Raw genomic sequence first — 24424 nt, 5'->3', positions numbered from 1 at the left:
GCCACTCTTCTTCTGGCTGTATATTTTCCTTTCTTTCACATTTCCTTCTCATCCCTTCTATCCTAACACTCTGGCAGGTTTTCATTCTTCATTATCATGAAAAGAGAGTAGCTGGTCTCTAACAACCAGATCAGTAAATGGGAGGTTAATCTGTAATATGAAGAAGGTTACTCAATGGAAGAGAAGGTCAATCGCTTCATTTTTTTTTTAAATCACAGATCAGGAGAAAAGCAGGTTAGCAAAGCATGTTGCAGAGACAGCAGCTTGGGGCAAGTTTTTTGGAACAAACTCGTTTACTGTCTCCTACACAAATGGATCATAGGAGAGTCCATCATATAAAGGGCAGAAAGGACTGAAAGGCAGATTGGAAAGAATCTAGAGTATAAACGATACGAACCAACATCTCTATTGCCCACACATTGCAAGGCTTAGAAATAGAGAAGAAAAAAAAAAGTTCAGTAGATCATCCAAAGTAGTCACTGTGCAAAAACTGTACATAAAGCCAGCCCACATACAATCTGTGCAGAAAGAGGGACTAGAGGAAAAAAAAAAAAACCCAACCACATATGAAACGTCCACATTTATTAAAAAAATGGAAAATGCCAAAGACACTTTAGGCTGCACTGAATTTATATCCATAAACATACACTTTCCCCGCATATTTGCACAGCTTCTAAGATTGTTAGGACATGCTACATTAAAAAAATACCCTCCCTCCCAATGCAGGAAGCAAAGCAATGGTCTCCTCAGCACCTCCTGTCTGTAAACAAATGCAGGCAGAATCACAGAACGGTTTGAGTTGGAAAGGACCTTTAAAGGTCATCTAGTCCAGCTCCCCTGCTACGAACAGGGACACCTACAGCTCCATCAGGTTGCTCAAAGCCCCACATACTTACACATATGTACTTTTATAAAAGACAAAAGGCACATGAAAGCCCACACTAAAAAGCATTTCTAAAGAATTTATTCTACTAACAGTTTTTTTAAAATGCTCTCAAGAAGAATCTCAACTCTCTATGTTTTGGTTAGGTTTTAAACTTGATTCAGTTGGATTTCACTCATATAAATCACAGAAGAAATGTTACTAATTCACAAGGACAAAGGAGAGTCTTTCAAGACCTCCCATCTGAACAGGCTGCAGTGTGAGGCAGTAAGTACATGTTTCCTGGGCTCAGTCTCCTGCGTTCATTTGTCACGTGCATCCATTCCAGATGCAGAAGCAGGATGCTGCTTAGCATGATGCCACTTCCATTTCCCTTCACCCATTATAAAATACAATTTTTTAGCATTGCTTCTGAAGGAGACATCTGTTGTTTGTCTTGAGCATTTGAAGAAAAATTTCTATTTCCCTTGTTCATACTGATGTTGCTTCAGTAAATACACCTTTGTTTTTTATGACTGCACTGTCACTCTAAGTGGAGCCAGGAAATGTGCTGCAGTGCCTGGAATTCCTGAACAATAACTAGATACAACCCCAGTCTTAGAAAGAATAAGACTCGTTTGTAATAGCAGCTCTTTGTAAAGTACTTCTTCTCTATGCTTTGGTACGGATGGCTTAAATAATGTCTTGGCATCTTTAACAGCTCTTAATGATTCCTCTCCTCAAGAAGTGAGGAAATAGGGAAGAAGGGGAAACATAGTATATGGTCACAGATCATGTTCCAAATCAAATATATACAGCAGTGCTGCAGGAACACTTTTCTGTGAAGCTTTTGCATGCAATCTTTTAAGTTTTCTGATAATTTTAAAGCCATCCCAAGTACTTTTTTATGTCCATCTATGCTGTGACTATAGCCATACTGTAATTTCAGTGGAGAATTCATTATTGTATCATAAAAGCTCCAGATTTACATTTTTACACTGAGTTATAATTGCCAAATTTGATCAGCAATTTGACTGTCACTTCAGTTTATACTGAGCCATTCTGGAAAAAACAACATGCATTCAAGCCTGTCATTCATTTTGAGTCCATATCAAAAGCAACATAAAATGTAGTCATTTATCAGAGCCTGAAATGCTGCAATATTTTCTTGCAGTATGGCATTAATATGTCTCTTTCATGCATTTTCCATGCTAATGTGAAACTGTTATTCAGTAGAAAAAGCAATCTAAAAATTTCCAGGATTTAAGCAATCAAAATAATTTATCCAATCATCAAATAAGATTTAAAAACATTAAAGAGACTAAAATGTGTTCTCTCTCCCTGCTCCCCATGAAAAAAGCAACACACAACACACAACCACCCTACAAGAAACAAACAAGGAGGAAAAAAAGCAAGAAGCAGTGGTGTACTGCTACGATGAAAATAAGAAGTCTTTCCCCATTAAAGGGTGACAGGAGGCATTCTGCCATTCATATAGAAAAACAATATGAATAACTGCATTCAATCCTGGATTATATTCTGTGTAGGACAGATTCAGAGCTGGTGAGATGCTGAAGAATATTAATTCTGCTTAAATTTAGGTAAAATTTGCCATCTCTTCTAAAGTAACCTTGCTCTGGAGAATTACTACTACACCTCTATGGACTTCGACAGAGACTGCAATAATCTTGCCAGGGGTATAGTTAATCTGCTCAGAAGAGAGATTTCTCTTGCAGGAATCTGCTCGAGTTACCTGTTATAGGAAGAGATCTTACAGAAGGAAACACCTCAGACCTCACAGATGCATGTGCATGTACCTGACTTTGCCTACTCTGACACGACCACATCGAGCCACAGATTACAGTACACGCACAACCTCTAGCCCAGGGACTGAATGGCAGAGCGCAACAAACTGGCTGTTACAGACAGTTATGTTATCTGATGCAAAACTGGGAGATTTAATCACAGTGAGGCAAAAACACATGGGGTGAAGCACTTTTCTCACACTACAGAAGCTGCTAGAGTTGCAGGACTGCATGTGGAGAGCCTCTACTTCCCAGACATCAGCTCTGAACAGAGAGACAGGGAGCCCTTATGCTTCCCAATCTTCACCTACAAGCAGAACTTGTACAGTGTGGTTATAAAGTGTTCTTTCTTGTCCTAAACATTTGTTTACATGCTCCTAGTACTTAATTTATAGAACACTATTTTCAGAGAGCAATAATAAATAAATAGGTTAAAAATTCCTAAACAAACTCATCTATTATTCCACTTGTATTCTAAGTACAGGTATGAAAAATTATGCTTCTTTAAGCAAATGAGCACCTTAAGTTATTCTGATAAATCTACACTTACACACTCCAGTGAGCAATCCAATTTCCAGAGCACCCTGTTTTAACACGAGTGTCCTGACCAAATCCTAGTTCAGATAATTACTCTGCTTGGCTACATCTCTTAGCATCATCGCATCCTGTCATAAACTGCTGTATAGCATGGAAGCAAACTGCTAAAATCCCCACTGCATTTTAAGCTCAGAATCAATGGCTTATCACTGATTGATGAAACATTTAAATCGTAAAGGCCAGATTTTCTGGTCTGCTATGTCCCATTTACACTCTAAGTTCATTGTTTTTTACAGACAGCAATGGGCTGAGTGCAGGGAGCTGCCCTGGGTGAGGCTCCCATGAGCTGCCATTGGTCCCAGATCTTCCCACTCCATGCAGTTTGCTGCTCGCAGGGTTCAGAAGAACACATGCAAATATTCTTCAGCTACATCAGGAAAGCGTCCTGGCAGATGACAATCGGATGAAGCATCTGCCAAATGCTGTTATGTCCTGTCACCAGAGACTTGGCTGACAGTTTCAGGCCCTGGATGGTAACCAACAGGAGATGGGGGGGTGGGGGGGAACGGGATGCTGTAGCTGTCTATTAAATCCATGTTTCAGCCAGTGACTGCTTGCTAAAGCGAGAACAGATCTCCTGAAAACATAAGAAAAAGGGGGGATAGGGAATTCCTTTTATAAGATCTGCCAAGAGATTTGCAAATGGCAGCGCAAGACAGTGCCATACCTATGAAACACTGCCTAGAGCAGGAACATGGCAGCCCTGACCAAAGAAGGAACAGGCATCCAGCCTGGAGTGGCATTTCTGATGTTAGCTGCACATAACACCTCACCATTTGTGTTCCAACAGTTCTGTTAATATATTGCTATTACAGCAGTGTTTAAATAGCTGGCTTGAATTAGCAGGTGTTTGCATTGACTTAGAGGCATATCTTCTCCTCTTTGAACATAGATGTGAAAATTAAAGAAATGAAGGTAAAAAAGTTTGAAAGAGAAGCAGGACACCCTATTAAGCTCAGGGTTCCTTCCACTCCTTCTCCCATGAAGCAAACTTCGCTTTCCAAGCAGACATCCTCAAGCAGGCCTCTCCCCAGCAGTTTTTCATAAAGATGGGAGGGATTTCTCTATCAAAGTCATATTTTGACAAAGACTGCACAGCCCAGCCCATCACCCCATGCTGCTCCTTCAAACATGGCAATTCTCAAGAAGAGCTGGAAAGCAATGAATCACAATAGAGCCTGACCTTAAAAACCAGTTTACACTGACATTCTCAGAGAGGAATTGGTACAGAAGGTTGACATCTCCTGTTAAGGCCTTTCCACATTTTAAAGAAACATTCAAAATTGGCAGTGCTATTTTGTTCAGCTGAGGTAATTTTGTCTCATGACTGTGAGGCACGTTTCTGATAGATCTAAGATTTTCAGCTGCGGATTCCTGAGCTGCACTGTATTTAACTTGTCAAGCTCTGAATTAATTTTGGTAAGCCTTATCTAAAGTAACCAAACATGCCTGCTCCTGGCCTGGGTCCACCAAAATAGTTAGCATACACTCAGATTCGCTGAAGTCAATTGCTATAAATGCCTGCATCAGCATATTGCTAGATGAAGAGCATAAGTTACCTGCCTGAGCATTAAAAAGAAAAGATAAAAAGAAAAAAAGAAAGAAAAAATAATCAGAATTGTTCTTTCTTCTCTCCAGTCATGTGTCTGCACACATGGGCTGTATCTCACAGAGCCACACATGCAGGGCATGGTGCAGCCCAGCTCCCAATCACAATGCACCCAACAGCATGCTATGGTTCTCTGGACCCAAACACAAGAGCTTCACTCCCCACACAGGGAGGTGAGGAGGTCTAGGAAAGCAGTGAGTGGCATCATGCCTGGGGAGGGGATGAAGCAGAGCTTGGTGTTCATCCCTCAACAGTGAAGGTTCCTGCATCCCACTGCTCAGGTAAGGGAATGGAGTCCCCACTCATCCCTGCAAAATATCCACGTGTTGGCCTGCACAGAGCTTTCTCAATCTGACATTTTCATTCCTATGAATCTGAAATGACTGTGCTTTAAAAATATGGCTGCACACAATAACAAGTGAAAGCACATTACCAACACGAAGTTAAATCGAAATACTACTAAATATAAAAATCAGCCGATTTTATCCTGCAAGACACATTCTGTTTAGTAGCATTGCTGAAAATTGATAGGTATTAAATTAACCACAGGAGGGCTCCCTCTGGTATAATGAATACAACAAAACATACTGTTAATTGCCAAAAATAATATTGTATCTTAAAACTAACAACAGTTTCAGACCTCAAACGATATTTTCCTCAGTAGGCTCCAATATTTACAGGGGAATAAAACTACACATGAGCAATTCAGATTAAAAAAATTGAATTACATAAGTGTTAACTGTCTGACTGTTAAATACTTGGTGGCAAAGAGACTGCCAGTGCACTGCCTATCGAGGCACCACTGCCTATCTAGCATGCAGTGCCCTGTACAGGGGCCTGTGGGCAGCCACACTGGCATGGCAGCAGAGGGACCTAGGGAACAAACGGGGACTGAACACACTGGAAGCACACAGGAGAGGGATGAGGACCTGCCTCAAACAGCACATGCACAGAAACTGAGGCACTGTCTTATCAATAACTCTTATTTACTGTCAGCAACACACTCCCCAAAATAGTAAAAGTTAATGTCAGCAACAGTCAAGCAGCTGCTTTTGTAGACTTTGTCACCCTATTTACTCCTCTGCTAGCAAAGAAGCAAAACTCTTCTACCTTACAGGTTTATGGTGAAAGCAACCAACAGTAACCAAGACAGTGAAACAAACACCTACACAACCAGCCAACTTCTGTCAGGGCACTTATAGGAAACAGGCACCTAACCATGTCCTAACCCAACCATGCTTAGTACAGCAGTTTGGAGCTGCTGAAATTAACTGGAAAAGCATTGGAAATACAGTGATGGAGAAAAAAAAAGGAATGTTTCACTTCTATCATTCAGCTTTTCTCGCAGTAAAACTGACTGGCCTAAGCAAGGCACCCAGAGTGCACCAGCAGCGAACAAATGGAGCTGACTGTCCCCCCAACAGCCATGAACATAAGTTCAGCCTCGGGCTAAGTGTGAAATTTCATTTCGTTCATGGACTTCAGAAACTAATGACCTTTGCAAGATAGATTTCAGTCCTAAACCACCTCCTGGATTCAGAAACTAAAGCGGGTGCTTCCACAGCTACCAGACCTGGAAGCCATATCTTGTGCCTGTTTTCCAACCTGCACATAGCCAGGACTTGTCACAATTACATTCTTACTATCCTGATGAGTTGGTTAGACACATACCTCACGTATCCTAAGAGAAAGACCTAATCATCAGGCTAACAAGACAGAAATATGGGATTCACAGAACAAGGGAAGGAGAGCATGACTCCATCTGATTGAACAGAGCCTTCCTCTGGCAAGATGCCTGCATTTTGATCTCTGTTTTGGGCACAGTAATGCAATGGAGGGGAAAGGGAGGGGGAAGAAAAAAGGACAAAAAGGGACAAACGCAGGAATAAAAAGTGCAAACATCATTAGACTTGAAGTGGTCAGGCAGTTGGACTCTGTGAGCTTTGAAGGTCCCTTCCAACCTAACTATGCTATTCTATGAGAGCGTGAGCTGCAGTCACAACGTTTCCCATGGAAGTGCCTGAAGCAGAAGGGTGATGTTGCACGCAACACTGCACCAGAGCATAAGCAAAACAGGGCAAGAATTCTACCTTCTTATACAGGTGTCAGGAATTACTTCACTAGACTGACTGCTCTCCTTTTTCAGCCAACAACACTGGCATCCCATAAAAGCAGGCACAAAGTCATCTCATAACACTTTGCACCACACCTATTTTATGGGCACTGGAAAGCTGCAATAGGAAATTCCATTCTACTACATGAAGTTCTTTTTCACCTACTGCGACTGTATAAAAGGGCAGGTTACAGCCTTACTGCAGCCAGGCAAAGCAGCACTAACTTCAGACAGCAAGTAGCCAGGTTTGCACTAGGATTACATCCTGCTGGTGGTACTGTGCTGTTCCCGCAGCAAACTAAGCTGAAATTAAAACCTTTATCAGCATATCCTAATCCCTAACCATCATGGCTTGAGATTGTGTCAAAAGAAAGTATCAAACAGGATACTAGTATCTCAAGTAATATCTCAATGACAAAAAAAAAAAAAAAGTTAAACTATAGAAACTGTCATTGAAACTTAAGGATACTAAAATGTGATAAAGAATTTATAAGGCTTCTTTAATTTCAATTTCTTTTATTCCTATAGAAGGCCAGTTGAAAAAGAATTCAAACAAATTTTAGAAGTTAGGGGGCATCTGACATACAGTATTTTGTCTGTACTGTGTTATTGTCAAGCAATATTTTACAGCTCTTTGCTCCATATAAGGCAGATCTTAATCTCTGGCTCTTTACTTTTGAACTTCACTTCAAATACTGTGCTAAACTAAGCCCCAATAACAGTATTCAAAATACACTGACCAAACTTATCAGTATCACAAGCGAAAACCTTGGAAAAATATGTTAGGCAAAAATGAAGTTTGTACAAAACACTCAGGTCAGTAATGCACAGAGCACTAATGTACGCAATCAGAATCATTAATGCTGCCTGAAATTAGCGTTGTCAATAGCATTTTTTTTTTTTTTTATCTTATAATCTGTCCTATAGAAGAAAAAAAAAGAGCTCCTCCTCTCAGAAACAGACAGAATTTGCATAATGACAAAAAATATCTTATGTAACTTCTTGGAGTACGACTTTAAAGAAGAAAAAATGTCATCTGATGTTGCTATATTACAATTTTTAGGCAACGCTAAAGAGCACAACTGCCCTCTCTGAGGCACTGGAACACATGGCACCCAGGGGAAACTGCTCACTGACACAAGCAGACTACGTGCAGCACACAGACTACTTTTGAACCCTGCTGTCAGGGTCACCATACTTCAAGCAGCTGCCACCATCCCTTTTTGGCCAGAGCAACAGCAGGCACCCATGGGGCTGGCAGAGCCCCATTCCCAACCCAGTTTGGAGACATCTGTTTCAGCAATGTTTCGCGAAGTTTCTCCCTCCCCTAGTCAGGGTATTGAGATTTCACTGCATCACCTCCTCAGGAACACCTGATGATCAGAAACACCATTTAGCTGTTATTAAAACAAGAGTGCAGTAATTGTAAAGGTTGCATTACTGCCAGCAGTAGAGCAGAGACACATGTTCAGTATGCAGTTAATATATTAACTCATGACAGCTCTGTCCCTCTTCCATAGTCATTACATCCCATAGCAAACTGACTGCCTCGTGCCTCCACCTGTGGACCTGGGTAACCTAACACTAATTCAGCAGAAGCAACAAAAGCCTGTTACAGTGGGATTGACCTTGAACTGATGTTAAGTCACTCTACGCAGGAAGTAATGGTATGCCAAGGGCAAAGTCAGAGCCTCAACACTCAGTGCAGTCATTCACCTTCAGATAAGAGGGGAGAAAAAGTTATCTATTATGACATTTCTAATGTGATCTTCTCTGTTAGTATCTTCTTTCCAGCATAGTCTCAATGACCGCCCTCTTGTGATCTATTTTATACTTCAGAGAGTTAAACTCAAAACTTGCATTGCAACCTTCATGCCTTGCATGCACTTTGGGTTATGACGCGCGCACCAAAAGGCACAAGAACCACGTCTGCATCGTGCTCTGCCTCTGACAACCTGCTGTCCTTAGAGGGCATGACATATTCAACACCTCAGCTCTACCACTGACAGTAGAACTACACTGGAATCAGCTGCAAGGTTCAAAGCTTCATTGTCAATTTTATTGCTTTCCCATTAAACTAAACCCATTTCTGCTTAATTAGCATTCAGGTGAGGAAGAAGAAGAAAAAAAGAAAACGAGTGAAAGAAGACCCTTTCAGAAAACTTAAAATTTAAACGTTCTTCATTAGTAGAATGAAGCCCTTCACAGATGTAAGAATACCTTGGAGAGCAGCAGCCGAGCATCATTTTATCTGGCAGCATTTCTTTTTTTGACACTGTTTTGCAGTGATGCTAGCCAGTCACACTGTACTTAGGGCTCAGACTGGCACACATAAAGTTCACCTTATCTCAAGGCATACTGCTCTTAGAAGAGCCATGCAACGAACATGAAAACGATTACTTGTATTGAACACTTCAGCCTTCCTAAATCACAATGTAAATCAGATACGGTGAAGACTACAGCACGCACCCTGCAAACTAATGACAGATACTTGCAATCAGGTATAATTTTCTTTCAGCAGAAATGATTTCCAACTAAAGTCTAGCACCTGACATCTACTGCATATTAAAACCCTCAGAAGGACAGAGTAAATTGGGAAGCTACCCTTCACATCTTCCTGTTGTAATTAGGGTATCCTCCATTCAGCACATTTCATTACTAAACTGATGACACCTCAGAGGACTAACTTCTAGCAGCTTACATAAACAAAAAAAATAAAGCATATTGCTGTTCAGATGAAGCAAGTGCCTTAAACAGTCAGCATGTGGAGAATGTGCTATACACTCAGGTATTGACCCCTGACATTAAGACCACTAACGCACCAAAGTGACACACGGTGCTGCTTAATGCACTCCACCATGAAGGCGATGTGACTAGAAGATTGAGCAACTTCGTAATTTTTTACTAATGACCTATAAAACATTTATATTGCATTTAAATCACAATTACAGTCCTGGTGCCGAAGTGCAGCAGTGTTGAGCAGAACACACACAAGCTTTAATAAATTGCAGGCAGGGTTTTTAAAGCACTATGATGTTACAACTCCCTCAAACAAAACTTCCCTCGATGCAGGTCTCACTGTGATTTACGAGCCGCACAGAAACCCAACAAGAGAAAGAACAACTTCAGGGGAAAAAACAACAACAACAACAACAACAAAAAGAAGAAAAAACAAGACAGAAAGCAACCAACATCTTATGTCAACTACCGTTATTAATAAGGGTGAAAGAGGCAGTTGTAAACTGGGAATATTTAGAAGCCTGGTGTGGCATCAATCTGACCAGAAGTTACATGCAGAGCACTTGTAACGGGTCACACTGGTAATGTCCAAAAGATTGAAAGTTAAAAAATAAATAAATAAGTTTAAAAAAAAAAAAAAAGGCTGTCGAACACACCTTTGAGTTTTCAGTGGAAAGGAGAGCGGTGAGTTGGCGAGAGGGATGGTGAGCATCCAGCCACACACCGCCAGACAAACCAAAGTTGGGGGCAGAACTCCTCTCCTCTCTGCACAACCCGCTGCCTTCACCACAGCGCTGAACTCCCCGCAGCCCGCATGCTCCCACCCGGCACCCCACGCTCGTGCCCACAACTTTCACAGCCCCGGCCCGCTCATCCCGGCTACCTGAGGCTCGGCGGGCTCGGCCGGCTTCACCAGGTGCTTCTCTCTATAGAGAGACCAGAGGCCGATGTCGGGCAGGAAAATCAGCGCCGCGGTGAAGAGCAGCGTCATTTGCAGAAATCTCTTCTGTTTCCTCTTCATGGCCAAAGCCGGGCTGCCGCCGCGGGGCCGCGTCCTTCCCTCCCCGCCAGAGAAACTTCGCCCGCCCGCCTCACGCCCGCCCGCCCCGCACCCGGGCGGGGCCGCCCCCCACGGCGGAGGCGGTGGGGCCGGAGCTGGCGGCCGCTCTACCCGCCCCGGCTCGGCGCTGAGAGGCGAAGGGGCCGCCCCCGCGGGAGCGCATGGAGCCACCTGCGCGCGGAGCAGCACGGCTCGGCGCGGGGCGGGACAGCGAGAAGGAATTGGATGGGGGGAATAAAAACAAAAAAAAAAGGCAAAAGAATAACAATAATGACACAAAGCGCGGCCGAGTAATGCGGAAGCGCTAGGGATGCGCGGAGCTGCCTCACATCCCCCTGCCTCCCGGGGCGGGGAGGCGCGGCATCGTGAGCTCATCAAGCGCAATTTGCTAAGCAAGAGTTAAAATACATCTATATCAAAAAAAAAAAAAAAAAAAAAAAAAGGCGGGGGGGGCGGGGCGGTGGTACAGCGTTTCTCTCCGCCGGGGGATCGGGCGGCGTGGCTCCCCCTACACGTGCGGCCGGGATCGGGGCGGGGCGGGACAGGACGGCTCCCGTCTGCCCCCGCCGCGCTCCCTCATGCCGTCGGGACGGCGCATCTCCGCGGATCAATGGAGCCCCACGGAGGCGGCATGGATGCGGGGCCGCGGGCCGGAGACGAGCATCGCCGCGGCTCAGGGACACCGGGGCTTGCAATTCCCTTTCTAGTCCGTCCTCCTCGGCGCTGCGTGGACCGCGGGAGGAGCTGTGCCGGACCGGGAGCCGTGGGACATTCCCCCCGCTTCGGGAGGAAATCCGAGAGCTGGAGGTGTCGAGGGCATGTGGTTCTACTGCCTTGTTGCATCATTTGAGCTCTGAGTCCGAGTTCAGCTGCTCGCTCCTAGGTCACCGTTCCCTTTCCTCTAAGCAATACGGGAGAACGCTCGGGTAAGCTCACAGCGAGCCAGTGAGTGCCCTTTCAGCTTAATCTCTTTGAGCAGCAGGGAAATGTACCCACTTGCAGCATATGCTTAGAACATATGTCATAAAATAACAATACATCTACCTTCCTTTTTTTCTGACCCCTATATAAAAATTATCAGCTGTGGCCCAAATTTATATTCATGGTTTAAAATATTTCTAAGTGACAGGGTCTAAATCCTACAGTGAGAACTCTCTTCCTGTGTCCAGAGTGTGTCTCTAGAAATGGCAGGAAGCAGTGTCCTTCCCATGGGTTAGATTGATCTCATCCAACTGCAGAACTACCTTTTGCAGAAAGCATTTCCTACACATGCATAATACAATAGGATAGGCAGCTAGCAATTAATTTTAGGAGACTAGCTGGAGATAAAGGGAAGCTTGTGGGAGGAACAGAAGTCTGAAGGTGGGGTGGGAGGGAAAAGTGCAATGCTGAGAAATAGGACTAGAGGGGACCTCAGGAGGTCAGCTCCCGCACAGCTCTGCCCCAAGGCACGATCACTGCACCTCTGTCATTCCTGACAAGCGCTGGGCTAACTCATCTAGAAGCCTCCAGTGACAGCACTGCTCCAGCCTCTTCAGCCAGTTTGTTCTGACTTGCAGCTACTAACTTTTCTTTCATGTGTAACCTGAACCTGCTTTGCTGCGATTTCAGGCAATTATACCAAGGATCAGAAGAGTATTCTCCTCGGTTTTTACATTGCAAAAGCTCACTTTGCTTAGTATTCCACAAACAGCCCAGGACATCGCAAACGCTGATGTGTTGTACCATTCACCATGAAGGTATTTGGCTGATCTGCATCTCTCTTGAAGTCCGACATACAAAACTGAGCATGATACACCACTTGGGTGCTTGTAGGAGAAGGAGGATAATTGTGCACCGTGTGTGCTCTTTTTCTAAGCTTCCATGTGGAGTGCACGCTTTGTTTGCAGCAGCTTCATGCTGTTACCTAATGACCGTTTTGTGAGGGTTTTAAGCTCTGGTTGTTAACGTTTTCCTTGAACCAAATCCCACCTCTTCCATTGTTCCCATCTCTGTTCCTGTGGGTGAATACATCACCCTTTTGCCCTGTTTCCACTGAATATTATCATTTTCCTTCCAGAATTTGTCAAGAGCACTTTGTGATTAAGCCGGTCATATACAAATATAATAAAATCAATTTGTATTCTTTAAACCAGGCTGTTAGTGTGAACTTGAGTGGATTCAGATCCAGGACAGATAGAGCCTTACAGAGTTTGCAGAAGACAGAATCCCACATTCAGTAGTGAGCCACTGCTATTTTATTCTCTGTGCAGTTTCCAGGCAATCCTTTCACACACCTTCAGTAGCTGCAAGACCTACATGAACTAGTCTTTCTTAGACCAGCATCATGTGCAAGGCTTTGCTCTGCTGTCTTAGTGACAAAGGAGAGACATCAATATTTTTCTTTCACCCCAGCCAGGCTACAAGGATATCATGGTATCAGGTCCAAAAGAGTTACATTAAAAAGTTTTGTTTGGTATTCCTGAAGCTGAATCTGCCAAAAAGTAGGAGTACTCACAAAAATCAAAGGGCACTAATCTCATTGTCAGGAATTCCACTTACTTTTCAGCTAGATATTCAGGGCGAGGGAACTTAGGTAGCACGTGGAAGATTTTGATTCAGCTGCCATTTTGTCTGCAGGGATCTAGCCCCAATGTTCTACTCATTGTGAGAAGCATAATAGCTAGAACCATCAATTGCTATAAGTTTGTATAATAATTTAATAGAAAAAGAAGCTGACAGGAAAGATGGGGCATCCTGGAATTCCAACAGCTTGCTCGTTAAGTCCCTCTCTAGAACTAAAAGGGAATGCAAACATTCACATTCACTCTCAGGAGATGGAATTCAATTTCCAAAAAAATAAGAGTGTCTTTGTGGTAGCAGCTGTCCATAATTCACAAATTCAGGTCTCCTTTGTGAAGAATAAAGGCACTGTTTCAGCAAATATTTTTTTCCACACAATCATAAGCCATCTAGCCATAATAAGAATTGCTAAGATTTTAAGATGCTAGTGAAACTTAAAGGAGAAAAAAAATAAAGAAAAAGAAACCTTAAAGTCCTTGCTTGGTGATTTAGAAGCTTCAGCCACACATCAACACAAGTGACAATAATGTATGCTCGCCCTAGAAAAACTTGTAGTAGGATATAGTTTTTTAAGGGGGAATACCTTCAGAACTTAAAATATTTGCTGTTTAGAATCTTGAGCCATATATTAAAAAGAACAATAAAGGTGCATTATAAGACTCTGTATACCTTAGCTCCATAATTTAGTGGATATGCTTTTATATCTGCTCCTACGGGTGCTCTTAAGACAAAACGCCCACCAAGACTTCTGTTACAACTCAGAACCAGAAAACAGAACAGATTACAGAGCGCCCTGGTGCGGAGCTTTCCAGGGAGATGAGAAACTTTCCTGCTATGCGTTTGTACCTAGAAGCTGAACTCAGACAGCATGTAAAGTGCATTCGTTAAGATCACAGCTTTACATGCAGAGTTACTCGCAAGACTCCCACTCACAGCTGATCAATACACTGCATGCAGGAAAGCTACAACAGTGCATAGCTACAGCAGCTCACCTGTACTTGTGTGAAATAGAAAGATCCCATCATTGTGATCCCTGTTACAAACAGCAGAGGTTTATGCACTCTAAATTAAAAATAAATCTAGTAAAACGATGATTAATGGTCTGTAATATTACTATATAAAAGAGTGAATAAAGATAAGGGAATAGGAGTTTGTTTTGATTACAACATTTACCTCCAGTGTTACAGTTGGTATTACAGCTGGAAATATTATCGTGGTGAAAATGGGAAAAGAAACAGAGAAGAAACACTCACCTGTATCCAGAGTTCACAGGAAAGACTCCACAGAAGAGGGACCTCCAAAAAGAGATCTTTCCCCAGTGGCAGTCATCCCTTAAATGGGATCTAAGAGAGGTGCAGCCAGACTCCATCACTTCCAGTCACATAGGTGAATTGCCTTCACCTATTTTCCCATGGCTAACTCAGTCTTTTCCTCGGGTGATCAATCAGTGGTTCAGGCCATGACTCAACAGTTTCCATACACTCCAGGTAACTCAGGATGTAAAATAGTTATTCAGCTTAGCTATTACAGAACATTTTCAAAGCCAGGATGAGGGGAAAAGGGTTCTTTTCTTCTACTCCTTCAAGCCCTATCTGGGGAGGTCTGTTGTTCTGATATTTAGGGCACTGACACACTTTTGTCATGGCTGTTTTTCATCCTCAGACCTCCAAAGGTTTTTCACGGCACATCAGATACTCCCTCACTTAACCTTGACTAAAACCTCCAGGCAGACACATGACACTGGTAGCCCACTAGAAATGGAAATTTGTTGTGATAGGAAGGAACACCTTAACAAAAGTTCAAAATCCAAAATCCTCCAAACTCCTGCAGAAAACATACATTCTCAATGTATTCTGCAGAGGAATCTTTCAATGTATTTACCTCAAAACCCCAAGTGATTGATTATATATATACTGGTTATAAGTCCATCACATGTAGCAGTTTTTTTTCTTATTGATCTCTTTCATTTGGCCGAGGAACTTCTGCTAAGGGAGAAGGGGAAGCTTAGGAACCCTCCTACTCATATGGGAAATATAAAAGTTCAGCCCCCAGAGAAAAACACAAGAGGAGTTTAAGTCCCTTTTGCCGAAAGTTTTGGATCTTGACTTGTATTTTTAAGATAATAGGTTTGCCAACATTACATGGAATAAACAAAAAAACAAACAAAAAAAACCCAACAAAAATACTTGAGAAGTATCATGCAAACAGTTCTTAAAGTCTTAATTCTAATAAATCAGAAGAAATCTTCTTTTTAGCTGGTGGAGATTTTCCAGTCAGAGTACACCTGAAAATACATCAGCTCCATAGAAAGCTTATTAGAAGCTAAAATAATGAAATTATATGAAAAGTTTCTTTGAGTGTCTGTAAAAATCTTTGAGATTTAGAAAACTGTTTCATTACTATTCTAAAATTCCAACATTTAGTTTAAATTCCAAAACAAAACTATTGCTCCACTAAAAGTCTATAAAAAACATAGAACTTAAATGAGTAATGCTAAAGCCATGAATTATTTCCACTTTCAAATCTTTGTTCTGTTTGACTAGCCGGATGATGGATGATTGCTGCTTCTTTGTGGCTGTGCTACTATAAACTCAAGAAAGCAAACAAAAATGCTGATAGATCAGACTTTTTGGCAGTTACCTCACAAGTGCAGATTCACTGCTGCACAAAAGAAATCACTGGAATGTAAGGATAATCAGAAAAGTTTATTTTGAGACAGAAAATCAGTACAATGTCAAATATTTCTAAATAGCTCAGTATTCATAAAACACTGATGTCAGGAAAAATAGTTTTCCATTCTTCCTTTCACAAAAATCCACTGTAATTAGGACCTAAATGTGGCAGAGAACATGTCATTTGCAGGAAGTTGGATGAACAAAATTATCTTTTTTTAGATCATCTTTTCAACAAACAGAAACAACTTATTATATTTACAAAAATCAGCGAACTCAGCTCTGCATTAACTTGGAAAAGCATTCAGCTCTTTATGGATCCTCATCTTAGATATTCTCTTTGGCCAGTTTCACAGAACTTGCTGTACACTTTTCAAAGGCCTCTCATCAACATTACTCTTTTCATATCTGGAGTTTCCTTTGGTTAGTAATCCACAGGGCCTTTGCACTCTCATTTCACAGCCTTATTCAGGTTGGACCTAACATAGTGTTATATCACTGAAAATGAAGCAGTGTGTTCTGAAAAGCTGAAGGTTGAAAGTTTCACCAAATTTGTAAAATGTGAAGAATACTTCAAATGTTAACAGACGTTACCTTCAGTTCTGATTTCTTGCTAGAGACATCACCAGCAACCTTTGGAGATGTCTGCACCATAGGGGAGGGAAAGGGGATAGAGGAAACTCCTCAATGCTTACTTGCTTATTTGCTCCCAGTTTCCTTTTGGGCTCCTCCAGACGGTTCTCATGAAGAAAAAGCATTGAGAAGCCTTTCTTTCAGTTCACCGTACTGAAAGGCAGAATGGATGAGAAAGCACCAAGTAGTAATTTCTCTGTCATCCCCCAAGCAGTGTGACTCCTACATGTCCAAAACTCCCCACCACACCTTCCTGCCACTCCTTAGGAGGCGTTGCACGTCATTGGGGTTTCAAGAAAGTCTGAGGCTTATACAGAGATCTCACATCACATCAAAGACTTTTATCTCTCCCCACTGTGTCAGAGATCAAGACATCATTTTGTAGAGGTGAGAAAACTAAAATGTTGGTTTGCTGCTAATGTGGTATTTCCCCGGTGCAGCGGCAACTAACTGTTCATTACTGTGATGTAAATCTGGGGAAACAAATGCCATTTGCTTCATATTGGAGATGAGGAAGCTGTCAAAGATAATTCAGGTGAAAATCATAATGCTGAGAGTTCCAGGCTCATCAGTGCAACTTTCTAGTACAAATACACGTAAAAGCATGAAACAAGAAGAAACATATTTATACTATATTACGAGAAGATAGAGATATGCTGAATTCAAACATGTACTGCAGAAATGTATCATAGATACCACAGAAAGCGAGGTGATGGTTTTAAATACTCTGTGCAACCTAGCAATTGCACCTCTTTAATGTAAATTATTACTCCATCATTAAGGAAAAAAGGTCATTTTATTTAAAACAACAGTCCTCAAAATTAGTGATGTCTCGTGAGCTACATGAATGCACGTTGGTGCATTGATTCTGTTATATCCAAATAAGGAAATAAATGCTGGAAGAAACAGGACTTAAGAGAAATTGTTCATTTTAGGAAATACTTTTCTAAGGGTTGTTAGCGAGAAATTTTTCTACTTTTACACTATTAGCACATTTAACATTTTGTGTACAAAACAGAGATAAACCAACCAAAGGTTAAAACAAACAAACAAACAAACAAAACAAAACAAAAAAACAAAAACCCAAAAAAACAACAGTAGACCAATAGTTACCTGTCAGATTGATTGACAGTCCAAGTCCAGCTAACTGGAGATTCAATGTTTTTTTCACGTAAGTTGTTCTCCACATTTCAAAATACTTAGTCCTCAAGAGAAATAGAAGGCTTCCTTGGCTAGTATAATTCAGACATCACAAATTATCCTTTCAGTTTCAGACTTCATTCACGCTCATTGGATATTCAACAGTACTAAAACCTAGAGTACATTAAAGGATCCAATGTAAGAAATACAGATAGAACTGGATATTATAAAGGAAATGAAAACTAACCAAAGAGCTTCATTAAATGCTTATTGAAATTTTTGACCCAATAAGTTCAATAAATTTTACATTAGCCAAAGATGAGAAAATAGAGTACTAATATCCATAAGTTAAAAATGTGTTACAACTAATTAGCTTCTTCTCAGTTCTTCCTCAGACTCTGGTAAGAGAAAAGGTAATAGCTATCAAGAAACTGAAGACAGAGACAATTTTAGCAAATTGTGTAGGAATCTCCATGAGCTAACCCCTTTTATGAAAATTCATGAAAGCTGCCAATTTCTGGTGTGAAAATACTCATGAATCCAAAGTTTTGAGACACACAATACTGTATACTGCTAAATCTTCTTTTTCCTCCAAATAGCTAGAAGCAGCACGGGGTGCTAGTACTGGAGCAACTTAACTTTAGAGAGCTGATAGTCCTTAGACAACACTGAGATGTACATGGGGAAAGCCAATAACATCCTGTGCTACCCTACTGTGAATCAATAAGTGTTCTGTCCTGTCCTTTCAGAGTTAGGGCTCTCAAACACTTGTATCTGGCTTGAAGTTTTTCCTCAAAGAACAGCTTCATTCCAGTTCCAGCGATCTGGTGCAAATGAGAGCTGAATAAGGCTGCAATGAGAGGGTATTTGTTCACATGGCTTGAAAAATCTTATTTAAAAGAAGCTAACATTGTCTAAACAAATTGTAGTTCTGCAGTAATGCCTGATCTTAGCAACCATAGCTTGGACTTTTTTCCCCTCTCATTTAGAGGAAACATTTTTAATAATTAGGATGGAGAAGGCCTTCTACACCTCGAGGAGTTAATTTTAATTAATACAAAATCAAGAGGACCAGTCCTTATTCACAGATAAAAAATAGCTAAGAATGGAGATAAATGGGTTTTCAAAATTTTTCTTCACTAAGTTAATGGTAAATTTAAGAACATCTAATGTTAAGAGCTCTTTACAAAGTGACTAATAAACTGGTCAAAAATTCTCTAGAAATTTTCCCAGGTATATACATCAGCCATTTTAGATATACTAGAACAGGGAGAGGAAAAATGGTTTTCTACTGAAATTATAGATTCTATTAAAAAAAAAAAAAAATTAGAAATGGCCCCAGTATGGAACCAAATGTATTTGTTAAAAACTAGAAATGAGTGAAAACCATGAACACTATAAGGAAACTTTCTTACTTTGAACTGAAGATAATTTTAAATAAAATTAAAAGCAAAAATTTCATTTCAATCTAAATGAGGGCTTTGGTTTAATCCCAAACAACCATTCTTTTTCAGTTCTTATCTTGGGCCATCAGCAAGGCCATCACCATCCCTCTCCTACCCAACTGGATGCCCACTTACACATATTTAGTGGAGCAGTGTTTTTCCTCCATGTTTCCTTTCCATGTTTTAAATGAATTTGAATGGAGGGCATTGTCACTCCATGAATGTATAATATTAGAGCTAATTATTCTGACACAGAAACTAAGGTGATGCAGATCTTCACCAATCCTAAACGCATGCAATGTGAATGTCAAAGGAAGCAAGTAGACAAAGAGTCACTACTGTTTGATCGACTCAGAAATAGTTAGGTGTATTGAAGTTTCTTTTGAAACATTAAAATTTGTGTCTGAAGCTATCACACCTGCACTAAATGCTTTCCAGCCCTTAGTAAACAACCAGAGTGTTTGGCATTATTGGTATTAAGCCTAACTGATACATTTTGAGCTTTTCAAGACCATTTTGCTTATTTGGGCAAAACTGAAGGCAGTATCAGCACAAGTTTATGGGAGTCAAAATATCATGGCCTGGGAGTCAAAATGTCATGGTATCACAGGCTCTTTTCAGATACCTTTTGGTACAAGAACAAGTGAAATTATCATCTTTTCTTTCTTTCAGGTCTCATACAGTGACATTCTCCCAGCAGAACTTCCTTGCCAAGATAACAGTTCCCATCTGTCATTCACCCTTCATGTTTCTCAAAGGAGTTAAAAAGCCTGACAGTTTCCATGAATAACAATGACACATACTCATATCTTGCAAAGAGGCACAAATTCTATCGATAAAAAGAGGGGAAAAATCCCACAGTGTTTAAAGAGTTCTCTGAGCACTGTTTATATCTGGTTTTGAGTGAAGATAGAGCTGCCATTGCGCAAAAGTCATCTACTCTCTTTTTGTCACTTACCATGTAATTGCTGAGTAAGGTCACTGTAATTAGGACTACAAACACAAATTTGCTCTGTCACCAAGCTCTCATTCTTTTACAAACCAGACTCTATTTTATTTTACAATATCCCTCACTTAGTTACATTCCAACAGATTTTTATATGGAATTATTGACAATGTTTATTCATTAGAACTTAAAAAAAAATGCTTAAACATATTAATTTGAACTTTTTTTTTTTTTTTTTTAATCTACCCTAAAAACATAGCATGGGAACATGTTTTGAAAAAGATGCTCACAAGTAGCACACTGAAAAAGTTCCTTTACTGCTGTAAGTAGTTTTCATGGTAGCATTAACAAATACAGTTATATTGGTACAGCTATAGGTGCACATCTACATGATGCAATTTTCAGAAAGACTGCACCTATCCATTTAGTAATAAAGTTTATTTTGTAAATGCTGAAAACAATGGGAAGAAGTCTTAAAAAGGACCACAACTGAACTTATTTCAGTTTGATGATTAATAACACACTAACACATCAACATTTGGTCAAGCTCACATCACTCTAAACATTATTCCTAGCACGAGTTAATTTAAATTTCAGCATGAAAAATTTGTTCTGGTCTCTCAAGGTTCTGTTCAGAGAAAAAAAATTTAACCCATATCTTATATTAAATGTCATTATCAAAGAAAAGAGATGACATCTGCACAGAGAACTGCATTTAGCTGCACTTTTCGTTATTGGTGTAAGTTATTTGGTACTTTGTTTTTCCTTCAGCTACATTATTGAATTTCTGACTGTACTCAGTCAAGCTGACTGGGAAATATACCTCATGTCTTTAGGGGATAGGCACTATTTCAGATTATAATTTAGATATATATTCCTTTTTATGTATTATTTTGTCTTCATCGTGTAAAATTCAGCTCTTGTAGAGGCTGGTCAAGCACTGCTCTTGGTGAAAAATATGTTGAATATTATGTCAGTAATCTTGGGGCATGCTAGTGACATTTTGAGAGACATCAGCAATAAAGAAAATTAAAATGTTATACACAAATAGCTAGATGGCCTTGAGGATTACAATAATAAAAGAAAACTGAGTAGTACTGTTTGGGGCAAGGTAATATACAAAATGTCCTGCAAAAAACAAAAGATTTTGAGAGTAAAATTTCAAATAGTAGACTAAAATAGCATCAGCTATTAGAAAAAAATTTAATTAACATGCTTGAAGAGGATCTCACTAACTTTATGGTTAGAAAAATGCATTTTGATTATGTGAAATTACAGGGATTTCACTTGATAAATCCAGGGATCCCTTCTGGCCTGAGAAGCTCAGATGATTTGATCAATCCATTTGACTAATGTTTCTCTTCCCTCCTTACTTAACAAATATTTTGAAGAATTATAAAAGTCTCTGAACTATGTATTTCCCTTCCTCCTTGAGGACCATGTGCATTTTCTTACTTAGCTTCCTAATTGTCCAGTTCTTTCAAGAACATTATGCTTACAATTCAAACTGCCAATGGCTTAGTCTCTTTGACAAGCCAGCTACTAAAGGAAAAGAAGATGAAGCAGGCAGTATGCAGAAAGAGATATATTGTTTCTGCCTAGCTGAAACCTTATAGAAACCGAGCTGAAATTGGGTCAGAGCACCTTTTAAGGCAAACAATACTGTGATTTCTATGCACTGAGTCACACAAACCTAGTTCCTCTTTCAGCTGATTCAGAGCAAAGGTCTAAAACAAAAAGACAAAATTGGTCTTAAGATTTTTTTTTTTGTTTGCATATTTTTGTAGGGAGCAAGCTATGTGACTCCAGAAGATGATTTCCAGCATGCTTGAGTGCTATGGTCAGTATGACATATGACTGTGTAAGAGTATTGACAATAGGTCAGAAAATGTCAAAGCTCTTCAGTACACGTAATGATAAAGTGATACACAAAAAATCTATTTCTGGGGAGAATCTACCCCCATAGAGGTCCTGAAGTAATACTCAAATACTGTTTTTATTTCTTATGGTTTCATTGGTTGTTGGCTTTTGTTGTTTTTTTTTTGTTTGTTTTGTTTTGTTTTTGCTAGCATGCCAGACATTTTTCATGGACAAACCCCCAAAGAAGTTCAGCAGAATTTTATATACAAACAAGTTTCAGAAAATCATGCATCAATAACCTATTTTATTAAGAGAGTGTTTGAGGTAAGGAAAAATCCAACATTGCACACATTTATTATATTGATTAATACAGCATAGTCACAGAATGTTTAAAACTCTGGGAACTGAAAATTCATAAATTGTCTTAGGAATGAGATGCCAATATTTTTAAATAGAAGAATCTATGACATAATATGATGCCCCTGGACAGGCTTGGTTAGTCATCTTCCCAGATTAGTCCACACACAGCTATCTGTATCAGACAGAAGGGTTGATGACTCTTCCTAAAAGACCCAAAAGCATGTCCTAAAACTAATAACTGTCATTCCAACTACTTGTGTCTAAAACACAATGACTCTAACAACATGAACTATGTTATGATTTTATTTGGTGGAATGCTGGGAGATGAGTATTATGTTACATGCCGGTATGTGTGATCATTTTCTTATTTTTCAAACTGCACTGAGCTTATTTTTCATCTTTTTCTTAAGGTGTGTGAGGAAGAAGTTATTCCTTTGTGGAAGATAAAAACAGAATTTAAAAGCTGAGTCTAATGTAAAAAATGGCAGAGTAAGAAACATGAAGTATATGCTATATAGGTTTTCAAGATAGATAGAAACAACATCCAAAAGCTTCACCAAGGCAGATCAGTTTTGAGATGTGTACTGAGATGCTTTAGGCAGAAAGTGCACTTTTATGACCACCAAATTTTCATAAGCATAGCAAAATGATGAGGAAGTTAAAGAAGTTCAGAAAACAAAAGAATAAAAATGGGCTTGATGGAAGCAATATAAAACATCCAAACAGCAACAAAAAAACAGCTGCTTAACTCAGAATTTAGAAGAAAACTTTTTATCCTGTTTGTATTTCTAAACAAAGTCTTCAAAATGCAGTAACCTGCAAATTATAATTATTACTTCTGATAGCTTAGCAAAATGTCCATTCTTCCTAACTTCTTCTGAATAGAACATCCTCTGCTTCAAAAAAGTCTTATGACTATCTGAAGTTACAGTACCAATCAGTAAGTTCAGGACAGTAACATAAGACATGTAAGTTTTCAATACAATTCAAGTTGCATGACAACAGTGCAGTTGCAGTTACAATTGGTAGCTCCACGGTGGAGCCAAAAGCATGAGCTTTACTCTTACTGCTGAGAGAGAAGCAGAAACATAAGTAAGCATGAGAGAGCATTCAGCTTCCTAAAGGAACACTTTGTTCCAGCATACTCAGCATAGCAGCATAGTGATTTTTTAGACCTATCTGCAATTGAAGAAGTATTTCAAAATTTGTTTCATTATCTGAAACAGCTTGTTGTTTATAAGACTACAATCATTAAGTTTAATTGCTGCTGATTATAGATTATGTCATAGGTACCACAGTAAGGGGGAAATTCTAAAAAGGAAAACACAAAAACCAAGGCATTCCACAGAAATTTCAGGCTGTAATCAAATACATACATTCTGTAAAAAGCATCTTAACTGAAAGGAAGTGTATAAAATAATCCTTTTTTAAAGGATCACTACAAAATTAGTTTCATGAAGCAAATACTCTTCCTCCCTGTTCACAAACATGTTTCAAAGCACTATGTGTGTCACCTTCAGTAAAGCCTTGCACTGATTTCCAAATCTGAAAGCTATTCCCTCTTTAAAATTCTATTTTCTTTCAGGAATATAATTGCCAATGCTCAGATATACATGCCAGTGACATGACTAAAATTTATGAAGTCCAATAAGAACAATTCTAGGATATTTTGTGCTTGCTGCGTACTGCTCTTTCATTTAGAAAATGAAATAGAGCATCAAACTGAAGATGTGAGAGAAGCTGGATGCTGCCCCTCATGCCCTGTTTGATGCAGGCATATAGAATGACAGTGTTCTAAACCAAAAAGCAGATATACATCTGAGAGAGAGGGATTCTAGTTGCTGTATATGCCGTACAACTTCAATGGTCGTGAATCATTAGTTTGAACACTTCTAAAAATCGTATCGTCAGAAGAACTTGCTTATGTCTTAAGATGTGCTGTTTTTTGTCCTGAAGCAAGCAGAAAGCATTCTGGGAGAGGAGTTATGCACCAGCAAGAAGTCTCTTTGCACACTGTCTGA

The 24424-nt window shown here is 40.0% G+C and overlaps 1 protein-coding gene across 2 annotated transcripts in view; it reads right to left on the bottom strand.

Annotated features, from left to right (window-relative positions):
* The window catches only part of GALNTL6 (polypeptide N-acetylgalactosaminyltransferase like 6), a 420375-nt gene extending 409629 nt beyond the window's left edge, over nt 1-10746 (bottom strand). The window contains exon 1 of one of the 2 annotated variants that reach the window (XM_042871381.1): nt 10609-10746. In XM_042871381.1, the coding sequence (XP_042727315.1) occupies nt 10609-10746 (138 nt within the window). The remainder of the gene's footprint in view (nt 1-10608) is intronic. The other variant, XM_042871380.1, reaches the window with a different exon arrangement.
* Between the last annotated feature and the right edge of the window lie 13678 nt (nt 10747-24424).

The sequence above is a fragment of the Lagopus leucura genome, unplaced genomic scaffold, assembly GCF_019238085.1.
Source record: "Lagopus leucura isolate 7727_CA_CO unplaced genomic scaffold, USGS_WTPT01 Super-Scaffold_100004, whole genome shotgun sequence".
Taxonomy (NCBI): Eukaryota; Metazoa; Chordata; class Aves; order Galliformes; family Phasianidae; genus Lagopus; species Lagopus leucura.
The sequence above is the reverse complement of the archived record's forward strand: the minus strand, read 5'-3'. Positions and strand labels throughout refer to the sequence as shown.